This window comes from Lipotes vexillifer, unplaced genomic scaffold (genome assembly GCF_000442215.2).
Source record: "Lipotes vexillifer unplaced genomic scaffold, Lipotes_vexillifer_v1.1 scaffold875, whole genome shotgun sequence".
Taxonomy (NCBI): domain Eukaryota; kingdom Metazoa; phylum Chordata; class Mammalia; order Artiodactyla; family Lipotidae; genus Lipotes; species Lipotes vexillifer.
In genome coordinates, this window is record NW_006792177.1 from 694,075 (window position 1) to 705,863 (window position 11,789).

General features: G+C 43.2%; 1 protein-coding gene across 1 annotated transcript; it reads right to left on the reverse strand.

Moving 5' to 3' along the window:
• Nucleotides 1–188: 188 nt before the first annotated feature.
• On the reverse strand, nucleotides 189–10,096 carry SIRPB2 (signal regulatory protein beta 2). The gene is made up of 5 exons (XM_007465375.1): nucleotides 9,976–10,096; nucleotides 3,372–3,737; nucleotides 1,954–2,295; nucleotides 1,354–1,419; nucleotides 189–286 (listed from the first exon to the last, which is right to left on the reverse strand). The coding sequence occupies exons 1-5, from the start codon at nucleotides 10,094–10,096 to the stop codon at nucleotides 189–191; spliced, it is 993 nt and encodes a 330-aa protein (XP_007465437.1).
• Nucleotides 10,097–11,789: the final 1,693 nt, after the last annotated feature.

Below are 11,789 nucleotides of genomic sequence, written 5' to 3' on the forward strand. Positions count from 1 at the left end.
AGGGAATCTGGAGTTCATCATGAGGCCTGAGGGCAACTGGAGGCTGGAATTGGAGGCAGAGGAATGATTGGGGAGTCCCTGGCCCTCTCTTAGAGGACCCACTCTAGGGCTGACCAGTCACCCATAGCCCATGCCCCATGTCAAGATGAGCACAGCTCTGCTGGGCCTGAATTTTTGACATCTTCTTGTCAAGGGTTCCTCCGGTGGGCAGCCAGGGCCAGCAGGAGTGCAGCCAAGGTCATTGCTTTCAGCCCCAGGACCGCAAGAGTGAGCACAGACAGGTGGCCTGGGGGACACAGAGGAAAGCTCAGGAAGGACCCCAGCTGAGCCCCCAACAGCCCACACCTCAGTGCCTCTATGGTGAAGTTGGGTCAAGCTTCTGTATAACCTCTGGGGCCTCATCCTTTTTACCCTGGAAGAGATCAAAGACCTCCCATCCCCCTGTCCCAGGCTCGAAGAGCCTTTGCCCAATATCCCACCTGTACCTTTAATCATCTTGACAGCATCTCTGACCTCTGATAACAATAGAAATTTGCTTTCATTATAGACTGCTCAGCTCCTCTGTCCCAGGCCCTGAGCTAAGCACTTCCTAATTGCCTTATATTATCCTCAAACTAATCTTGCAAGGTAGGTTAGCAATCCAGCTATAGATAAGGAGACAGATCCAGAGTGGGGAAGTGATTTGCTCAGGTCTACATGTGTCAAAGTAGTGATGGGACCAAGTGGTTTGGCTCCCAAGAATGGCAGGAACAGGGCTGAGCATCAGGGAAGCTAACCTGGTCACTTCTATTCCAAGTTCGCCCCGGTTATCAAGTGCCCTTGAGTGTACCTTGAGGTGATGTGACAGGCACAGTTCTGGGCACTTGACACATGTGGCCCCATTGGATCTGTACATAACCCCATGAGGTAGGTTCTCTGTTTCTTATCTCCCTTCTTCCCCCTAGATCACAGAGCAGGGCACCAGAGATTCAAGGCATAAGGCAACTTGTCCATAATCCCACAGCTAGAAAGGGGTTCAATCCAGGAAGCCTGGCTACAAAGCCATGTTCTTCAGCACTGTTATGCACAGCTTCATAGTGTAGCCTTGCTCTGAATCACGGGGAGCTCACCACCTCGTAAGCAAGACTGCCCACTGAACAGTTAGCACTGACTGTTAGAAAGTCCTTCCTTTGACTGAGCTTTAATGTGGTTCTCTGGGTTCTTGTTCTGCAGCTGAGATGGAGTCCTGGGAACTGTCTTAGTGGCAGAAGGGCCCTAGAAGTCTGGGACTGCACCCTTCCCATGGCCAAGCCATCTCTGGCCCCACTTACCTGTGGGAGCCTGGTTAACGCCACTGGAGATAGGTACACTCACCTGATGGAAATACCTTGGCTGCACGTTCATTGGTGAATTCTGACTCTTGGAGAGAAGTGTGCTTTGCTGCAAGGGAGAGAAGTGGTCTCACACTCCTTTTTCTTTCTATCACTCCACTTCTTGAGTCCCTGTGTTAGGAGCTGGGGTCCCTGAGATGAGTCTGCCAGTTTCTGCCTGGGATGGGGGCTAGAAGTCAAGCCCTGTAGTTAGAACTGCATGAGCCTCTCTGGGGTAGGGACTATGCTTGCTTCATTGCAGTGTCTGCAGCACCTAGTACAGTGTAGAGTAGTCAACAGGCATGCAATAGATGTTTGTTGAATCATTAACAGTCTATAAAAAGTTCTGTGGAGCCCAGAATGGGGGTAAATTAACTCTGCCTGGGAGAAGGAGAAGGTTTCACAGAGGAGGGGCTATTTGTGCTGGGCCTTGAAGGATGAGTAGAAGTTCTCTGTAGAAAAGGAGAAAGCATTCCAGGCAGAGGGAATAGCTTATGTAAAGGCCTTGAGGCTAAGAAGAGCTAGCTTGTTTGGGACATGATGAAATTTTCCTTGTGGACCACCTCCCCCCCTCCCCCAACATCTCCTAAACCACCTGTCTCACCTTTGACTCTCAGCCTGGTGCCCTGTCCAGATAGGTATTGCCTGTTGGGTTTCCTCTGAAACTTTACACAGTAATAAGTGCCTGAATGCTCAGTGGAGATGCCACGCAGAAGAATGCTGAAATCATTGTTGGAAGCCCGGACCGCTGTCACATTGGGGTAGGCGATACCTCTAAAGTTGTAAATGGCCTCCCGGCTCAGACCAGCTCCCCGAAACCACCTGATGGGTCCGGGGGGACCATCTCCAAGCACCGTGCAGTTCAGGAAGACAGTGTCTCCAGTGGTTGCCAACACAAACTCCTGGGGTTGGATGATCCAGAGGTCTGGCTCTGGGTCCCCAGCCCCTGCAGCCAAAGAGAGGACTTTGTTGTTCCCTCTCTCCCTCCATAGTCCAATCATTTCCTCCCTCATATCTACCCTCCCTTTGCTTCCCCTGTTTTCTTCACTCAGTCACTCCCTCCCGCATTCCCTTGTTATTCACTAATTGATTCACTCAGTAAAGGAATTCTCAGTACCTACTATGTGCTGATGCTAGGATTGGGGAAAAGGAAGCTTGCTAACACCCACAGATGTCCTGCCCTGGAGAAGTTCTCAGTCTGGGGGTGGAGATGGTCCAGAAAATCCCCCTGAGGTTGGAAACCCAGAGGACTGAAGGACTAAGAGAAGCTTGGAAGGAATCAGAGAAGACTTCCTGAAATGCTTGCATTAAGTTAAAATGAACCCCCCTCCCCACCCCACCACACGTACATGGATACCCTCCATGTCAACGGTTTACAGGGGTTTCACAAACATCAATTCTTCTATTTCATCACCTGAATATCCCTTGAAGTAGGAATTTTGTTGCTTATTTTGCAAGTTAAGCACTTGAAGGAGATAGAGCTGAAGTGACTAATTTAAGAACACATTTCTACTGAATGACAGACCCAGGATTTGGGTTTCCAGGTCACCAGTAGTGGACTTATAGATAGTATGACTGGTTACTTGGGGATTAAATGATCAGCCCCAGTTCTTGACTCTCCTCTGATAGTGTGGCACATCCATACTCTTGCTGTGGATTCACGGTGGCGAGGTACACTTCCTTGTCTCTTAACTTTGACCTTAGCCATGTGACTTGCTTTAGCCAATGGGCTGTTAGCAGATATCATATGAGTAGAAGCTTGAAATGTGCTTAGGGTGTTGGGACTTGCCCTCTTGTGCTTCTGCCATCTCCATGAGAAATATATACTCTGGCCAGTCTGGGCCCTGGAATGAGACATGTAGAACAGAACCACCCCAGCTGCCTGTAAATGTGTGAGTGGGACATACTAATTGTTATATGCCACTGAGATTTTGTGTGTGCAGCATGATTGTGGATAAAGGTGACTGATGCATGGAGATAGATCAGAGCAGAATGCTATGACCTGCAGGGCCTGATACTCACTCTTCACAAGCACGGAGGTGCCCTCATCCAGCTTCTTTCCTGAGTTCTCATTCAAGCCATCAAGCCTCACACAGTGGTAGGTTCCAGCATGTTTCGTGGTGACATTGTGGATATAGATGGAATAGTCGCAATTAAGTGGTTCCAGTGTCTTCTGGATCATGGGCATTACCCCGGGGAAGAAGCCATGTTTGAAGTTATAAATTTCCTGCTGGTCCTGGTTGCTCACCTTGACCCATTTTATCATGTAATCAGAGCAGGAGCCGAGTACTGTACACCTCAGCAGGAGTGTCTCACCTTCTGCCACCAGCATGGGGCCCTCAGGCTGCAGGACCTGCCATTTACCCGCCTTGCTCTGCTCAGAAGCTCCTGCAACAGAGAAAGAAAGGCCTTGTGCTGGGCTGGAGGGACTTGGAGGCTTAAGAGGCAAACTTAACATAAACCAGCCATCAGCTGGTCAAGAACAATTGCTTAGAACACTTGAGGGGTGTTGTTGGAGAGGGAAGTAAAAGAGGAGATGAGGCAGCTGGCTGGAGAGAGAGAGAGAGAGAGAGCAGGGCTATTAAATGGATTACTTATGAGTAATAGATGGCACTTGAGTGCTCACCATGTGCCAGGCAATGCATGTATTATCTCATTTATTCCTCCAACACTCCTTAGAGGTTGGCAGCATCATCCCCATCTTACAATAGAAGACATTGAGAACCCAGAAAGAGTTAGGTAGCTTTCCCAGGATCACTGCTAATTGGGCTGAATTTTGCCTCCCCCACAAATTCATATACTGAAGTCCTAACTCCCAGTACCTCAGAATGAGATTCCATTTGGAGATAGGGTCTTTAAATAGGTGATTAAGTTAAAATTAGGTCACATAGGTGGGTCCTAACCCAAATATAACTGGTGACCTTATAAGAAGAAGACAGGTTGAACTATTGAGTTTGGCTTGAGACTGGACACAGAGAAGGAAGGCCAAGCCCTCCCAATGGAAGTTCTTCTACACCTGGGTTATGAACAGCAACTCAGGTACTCCCTCCAAGAGCTCTGTGAGGTTCTCCATTTCTGAGAGAAAACTAATGCTCAAGGAGGTGCAGAAACCTGAGGGGAACCATGCATTCAGTAGGTGTCATGGCCAGGATTTGGACTCAGATCGACTGCCTCAAGATTCTGCTCACTACATCAGCTTTGTGCCTTGAGTTTCCCTTCATCTGTGCTTCCATCAGGCCTTGGGAATAACTTGGTCTCATTCCAAGACTTAAGTTTGTATCGCGGTGTTTCTCAGTTGGGAGTGAGGTAGGGGAGTAGAATGAAGCAAACATTCCCTTCTAACAGGATCTAGGGAAGGGTTGTGGAATTCTAAATTAATTTCCCCCCATCTTCAGCTAGGCATGTGCCATTAACCACTAAGAACTGCCTCACAGCTGTGACCAAGTGACACCCCACATTCAATCCTAGGAATTTCATTTGTCCCTAGTTCCAGGAAGTTCAGCAAACACCCACCCCCAAACACCATTATTTGAGTCAGTCAGACCTTGTTCTCTCTAATTCTTTCTAGTGGTTCTTCCCCTGGCCGCAGGTAGTTTCCTCACATGGATGTGCTAAACTGTGCCCATCACTCAGCACAGGACTAAGAATAATGCCTGCTCCCACCTGTAAAACTGGAAAACCTCATGATCGACAGGGCAATGGGTAGACTACACAGAAGGGAGTACTCTACCTAGAGAGAGGTGCTCTGGTCCCACCTAGCAAATCTAGAAAGCAAGGTCCCAAAATAATAAAATATAGTAACATTCTATTGTGAGGCTTATAATGCATGTGTAGGTAAAGTTAAGGCAATAATAGAATAAAGGCTGGTGTGGGGAGAATGTTAGTATACCATCATAAGGTTCTTATACTATATGTGAAATGGTATGATATCACTTAAGGTAGATGTTGATAAATTAAAGAGGTATATTATAAACCCTAAAACAACCACTAAACTTCAAAATAAAGTTATAGCCAATAAGCCAATAAAGGAGAGAAAATAGCATTATAAAATGTTAAATTACCAAATGAAAACAGAAGAAGAGGAAAAAGGGAACGAAAAACAAGTAGAACAAATAGGAAAGTAATAGATTTAGACCTAATCATATCAAAAATTACTTTAAATGTAAATGGTCTAAATATCCCCTGTAAAAGTTAGAGATTGTCAGATTGGACAAAAAAGTAATATCCAACTACATGTTGCCTACAAGAACTCCACTTTAAATATAAAGGTGCAAATATGTTAAAAGAATGATGGAAAAAGACATATCATACTAACACTAATCAAAAGCTGGAGTGACTATATTAATAACAGATAAAGTAGATTTTGGAGCAAAAAATATCTCTAGGAATAAAGAATGCCATTTGACAATGATAAAGAGGTAAAATAATCAAGAAGACATAAAACCCCCAAACATTTATGCACCTAATAACAGAACTTGAAAGTATATGAAGCAAAACCCAACAGAACTGCAGGGAGAAACAGACAAATCCACAGTTACAGTCTGAGATTTCAATATTCTTATTTCAATAGTTGATAGAACAAATAGGCAGAAAATCAGAAAGAATACAGAAGATTTAAAAATACTATCAACAACTTAGTCTAATTGATATTTGCAGAAAATTATATCCCCAAATAGCAGGATATACAGTTACTTTCAATTGTACAAGGAACATTTACAAAGATAGAGCATGTTCTGAGTCATAAAAAAGTCTCAATAAATTTAAAAGAATTCAAGTCATGAAAAGCATGAACTTTGACCACAATGGAATTAAATTAGCAGAATCAGTAACAGACAGATGCCACGAAAACTTCAGCTGTTTGAAAACTAAATAACACATGAGTCAAAGACAAAATAAAAAGGAAATTAGGAAGTATTTTGATCTGAATAAAAATGAAAACACAACATTAAAGTTTGTGGCATGCTGCTTAAGCTGGTGGATATTTTAGCATTAAATGCTTATTTAGGAAAGAAGAAAAGACTTAAATGAATGACCGTAGTTTCATCTTAAAATAGAAAAAAGGAGAAAATTAAATCAAAAGTAAATAAAAGAAAGGAAACTACAAGGATCTGAGTGAAAATCAATAAAGTAGAAAACCAAAAACAATAGAGAAAATCAACAAGAATAAAATCTTTGAGAAGATGATTAAAACTAATACATCTCTAGCCCTTCTGAATAAGGAGAGAAGGAGAGCGAGAGAAAGAGAAAGAGAGAGAGAGTGTGAGAGCCATAGATAGGTATCAGGAATGAGAGAGGTGACACCAGTACAGTTTTTACAGATATTAAAAGGATAATTAGGCATTGTTATTAACAAGTTTCATGGCTATATATACTTAACAACACAAATTTCTTGAAAATCAAAAACTACCAAAGCTACCTCAAGAAGAGATAAATAGATGTTTCTATCTATTTAAAACATTTAATTTGTTTTAAAAACCTTCCCACAAAGAAAACTCCAAGTCCAGATAGCTTCACTGGTGAATTCTACCATATATTTAGATACAACACCAAAATCTTGATCGATAAAAGAACAAATTGATAAATAAAAATTAAGAACTCTTAAAAGGAGTTCAAAAGACACTTGTGAAAGAAGAAAAGACAAGCCACAGAGTAGGAACAAATCTTTGCAAAGCATACATCTGATAAAAGGTTTGTAACCAGAATATACAAAGAATTCTCAAAACTCAATAATAAGAAACACAATTTAAAAATGGGAGTTGAACAGACCCTCATCAAAAAAAATTCACGTGAAAGATATTCAACATCATTACACATTAGGGAAATGCAAATTAAAACTACAATCAGATATCACTACACACCTTTTAGAACGACTAAAATTGAAAAGGCTGACTATACCAAGTGTTGGCAAGGATGTGGGGGAAATGTAATGATGAAAATGTAAAGTGGTACAACCACTCTGGAAAACACTTTGGCAGTGTCTTAAAAAGTTAAACAATCACATACCATATGATCCAGTCATTTTATTCTTAGGTATTTTCCCAAGAGAAATGCAAGCATATGTCCACACAAAGACTTTTATATGAATGTTCATAGATGCTTTATTTGTAATAGCCCCAAACTGCAAACAACCCAAATGTCTGTCAATAGGTTAGTGGAAAAACAAACTGGTTTATCCATAAGGTAGCTAGAAATGAAAAGAAATGACTATTGATATGTGCAACAATATGAATGAATCTCAGAATAATTACAATGAGTAAAAGAAGCCAGGCAAACAGGAGAATATACTGTATGATGTTTGTTGTATAAAGTTCTAGAAATTGCAGACTACTCTATAGTGATGGAAAGTAGATAAGCTGTTGCCTGGGGAGGAGGAGGAGTGGAAAGGATGAATCACAAGGAAACTTTTATGGGTGTTTGATGTATTCCTCATCTTGATTATCTTGGTGATAAGTTCACAAGTGTGAAATGTCCAATGCCCACAAAACTTGTCAAATTGTATACCTTAAATATGTACAGTTTATTGTATGTCAATTATACCTCAATAAAGCTGTTAAAACATTTATAAAGATGAAGCTTCTGTGTGTGATGAGAAAGGGAGAACTAATGGAGAAGAGGCAGTGGGAGGAGATGAGGGCTCAGAAAGTCTCATGATTCTTATCCCAGTTGGGGTGAGTCTGGGAAAGTGAAGTAGCAGGGAGGAAACTGGAGCCTGGAATAAGGCCCTGTGCCCCACACCCCTCTTTCTCTCCCTTTCTTGATTCTCCTTCTATGTTGTCACATGGACTTTGGGAATTGTCCTCGGTGCTTTGTCTCTACCTTAGCTGTGGAGCTGGACCAGTCCCTTTCCCACAGTTCTTGGGATTCCTTTCCACCCTTTTCCCATCTGCATGCTCTTGTTTTTCATGATTCCTGTTGAGGGGTTCCCTTTTGGAAGCATGATAGAAATCAATATTTTTCAAAAATATTTTGAATATATTTTATCCTGGTTAGTTTAGATATATGATTTCCTAACCTAGTGCCTAACATGTAATGGACACTCAAAAGTCTTTGTGAAATGAGTTAATAAGAATTATGATTCACATTTTCCTCGAGAAAACTAGCTGGAAGAAAAGTGGTGCCCCAAGTCACAGCCAGTGAACTAGGGAGCATCCAGGTCTGACTCCACACCAGGGTCCCACTGGGGCCTCTCTTGGGGGTGACAATTCTGGAGGACCCTAGGTGTGATGAACAGAATCTAGACCTCAGTAGGGCTTGGGGCAGAGACCCACATGGGCAGGTGGTGGAATGAGCCCACTGATAGCCATGCATCTTGTCTGGAGGATCAGAGGGTTCTGGGCTCAGAGGGTGAGTTGTACCCAGAAGGCCCAAAACTCAGGAGCTAAATCAGCCTGATCCTGACTTAGAGGAGACATGGGTATGATAATAATAGCCAACAGTTATTAAATCTTTACATTGTGCCAGGTATTTATAGGCATTATCTCATTGAATCCTCCAAACAAAGAGGTGGGTCCTAGGATTAGTCACATTTTGGCTCATAGATGTTTGATTTGTATCGTTGCACAGGGCCCAAAGCTTAGACAGGCCTCATGCTTGCCTTAATGCTCTACTGCTGCTGTCTTAAAATTCTTAATACTTTTTTTTTTAATGTCTTTATTGGAGTATAATTGCTTTACAATGGTGTGTTAGTTTCTGCTTTATAACAAAGTGAATCAGTTATACATATACATATGCTTCCATATCTCTTCCCTCTTGCATCTCCCTCCCTCCCACCCTCCCTATCCCACTCCTCTAGGTGGTCACAAACCACCGAGCTGATCTCCCTGTGCTATGCGGCTGCTTCCCACTAGCTATCTATCTTACATTTGGTAGTGTATATATGTCCTTGCCGCTCTCTCACTTTGTCACAGCTTACCCTTCCCCCTCCCTGTGTCCTCAAGTCCATTCTCTAGTAGGTCTGTGTCTTTATTCCCATCTTACCCCTAGGTTCTTCATGCCCTTTTATTTATTTATTTATTTATTTTAATTTTTTATTTAATTATTTTTTCCCTTAGATTCCATATATATATGTGTTAGCATACGGTATTTGTTTTTCTCTTTCTGACTTACTTCACTCTGTATGACAGACTCTAGGTCCATCCACCTCACTACAAATATCTCAATTTCGTTTCTTTTTATGGCTGAGTCATATACTTTGAGAAAACCATAATTCAGAGAGTCATGTACCAAAATGTTCATTGCAGCTCTTAATACTTTTTGAACAAAGGACCTGTACTTTCATTTTTCACAGGGCTGGGCAAATTGTGTAGTTGGTCCTGGGCTGAGCCTCACCATTTTTATGTTTAATACAGTACCCCTAGAGAAAGGCCCCAAAGAGCAGTTCTGTGTAGATAGGCATACAAGTGTCTGAGCCAGAACCCGGCAGTATGAGCCCAGAGCCTGGGAACTTAACATCCCTGTGCTGCCCAAGAAGTTCTGCTTCTCTCAGCACTTGGTCTGCACTCTGCTGGGATCAGGAAAGTTCTCAGCTCCCCCCTCCCCCTCCATCTTGGTGGAGTCAAGCCCCTCCTGGCACCTCTCTGTGGGATCAGCCAGGGGTGGATCCTGTTCTGTCCCAGATCTTACTCACCCCAGAGGACAAGAAGCAGTGCCAGCAGCCAGGAGCAGGGAGGTGAATGAGCCAGGTGGGTAAGGGTGGGCATCACTGGGGGCAAAGTGTGCCTCCCGTGGTCTCCTAGACTGGCCACCATTCCGTTCTCTGATCGGTGTTGGAGTCTGAAGTGAGATCTGTGGGCGAGGCTTTTTCTGCTTCTCATGGCCAAGGCTACTTGGGGAAGTATTTTCACTACAACAAGACAAGGCTGCTGGTGTAAGAGGAAGAAACTGGGTGGAGAGGTTTCCGGCTTTCGTGTCTGAGCAGTAGTTCCTGTAATCACTCTGTCAAAGACTTAATGACCTTTTCCAGACCCTGTCCTTGGCATCCTGGAAGGGAGATGAGCATGGCTGTCATAGTGTGTCCTCAAGTCAGCCTGACTTTGGATCAAGAATTGGGTCTGCCTCTTCCTGGCTGTGTGACATTTCAAAGTCACTTGTCATCTTTGAGCCTTTGTTGCCTCATTTGCAAAATGAGGACAGTAACAATCCCTTCCTAAGAAAGGTGTTGCAGGAATGATATATGTGTGTGTGGGTTTAGCATAATGTAAAGGCTAAACATATTAGCCATCATTATTCATAATATGTAGGAAATAGAGGAGGTGATATTTGCTTAAGAAGGATTTATTATAAAGCAAGCTTCCCAGAGGCCTCCTTTTAGCATTGCAGGGCGACACACACTCTCTTCCTAATTGTGTAATCATGGGCAACTTTCTAAACCTCCATTTCCTGGGGTCCAAATGTAACACACTCGGATTGTGCAAAAATCTGTGTTTTGTGGCACCTTAATTTTCTGTAATTGATCTAAACTTCCTTGGGACCCCCCCCCCGCCCCCATCATGCTACCTATCAGGAAGGAAAAGGTTAAGTGTGCTAATTAATCCCAGGCTCTTCCAGGTCTGACAGCCTCTTTAGCTGCACTGTTTGGATTCAAATCTTGGCTTTATCCAGATCTGGCTGTGTGACCCTAGGACAATCATTGATCCGTAAAATTAAAATAAAAATACGCTTGCAAGTATGGGGTGGAGTAAGCACTGCATATGCTGCCGTCATTCTCTCTTAGGTTAACTCAGTCTTTTCTAGAAAATAAAAGAAGCTCAAGCTTTCAGTGCTTCCCTTCTTCTTTCCTAATGCAGATGGTCCTGGGTGCAGAGGAAGCTGAAGTTTCTTTCTGAGGTGGAATAGCGGGTCTTGGGTTTGAACGCTGTCTTGGGGTCTGGGTCTGTCTTGGAGGTTGGTCTAGTTTCATCCCTGAGCACTTTTCACTGGGTCTGTCGAGGTGTGGCTGGTCATGCATGGCCTTTGGGACCTTTCATTGGCACCACTGCTAAATTGCATTGCTTCCTCTACTTGTTCTCCTGTTGAGGAGGCCCATCTATTGGAACCTCTTTGAACAGACCACAGGCCTAGAAAATTCCACCAGACCCTCAGGACTGCCATGTCATCCTCACAGGGGAGATTTGAATCAGCCACTTATCTGTGTGAATTCCATTCTCAGCTATTTCTTTCATTCTCAAGCTTTTTAAAAATTAGTTTAATTTATTTTAATAGGTAAGACATTGTATTGGTTAGCTACTGCTGAGTAACAAATCATACCAAAAATGTTGTGACTTAAAACAATAACCATTTATTTAACTTGTGATTCTGTGGGTTGATAATTTCATCTGGGCTCAGCTCCATGGTTCTTCATATCTCTGCTGATTTCTGACTGGTATTGCCATGCATTTGAGATCTGCAGCAGGTTGGCTAAGTTGCTTTGCTACTGGGGTTGGCTGACTGTTGCCTAGGCCA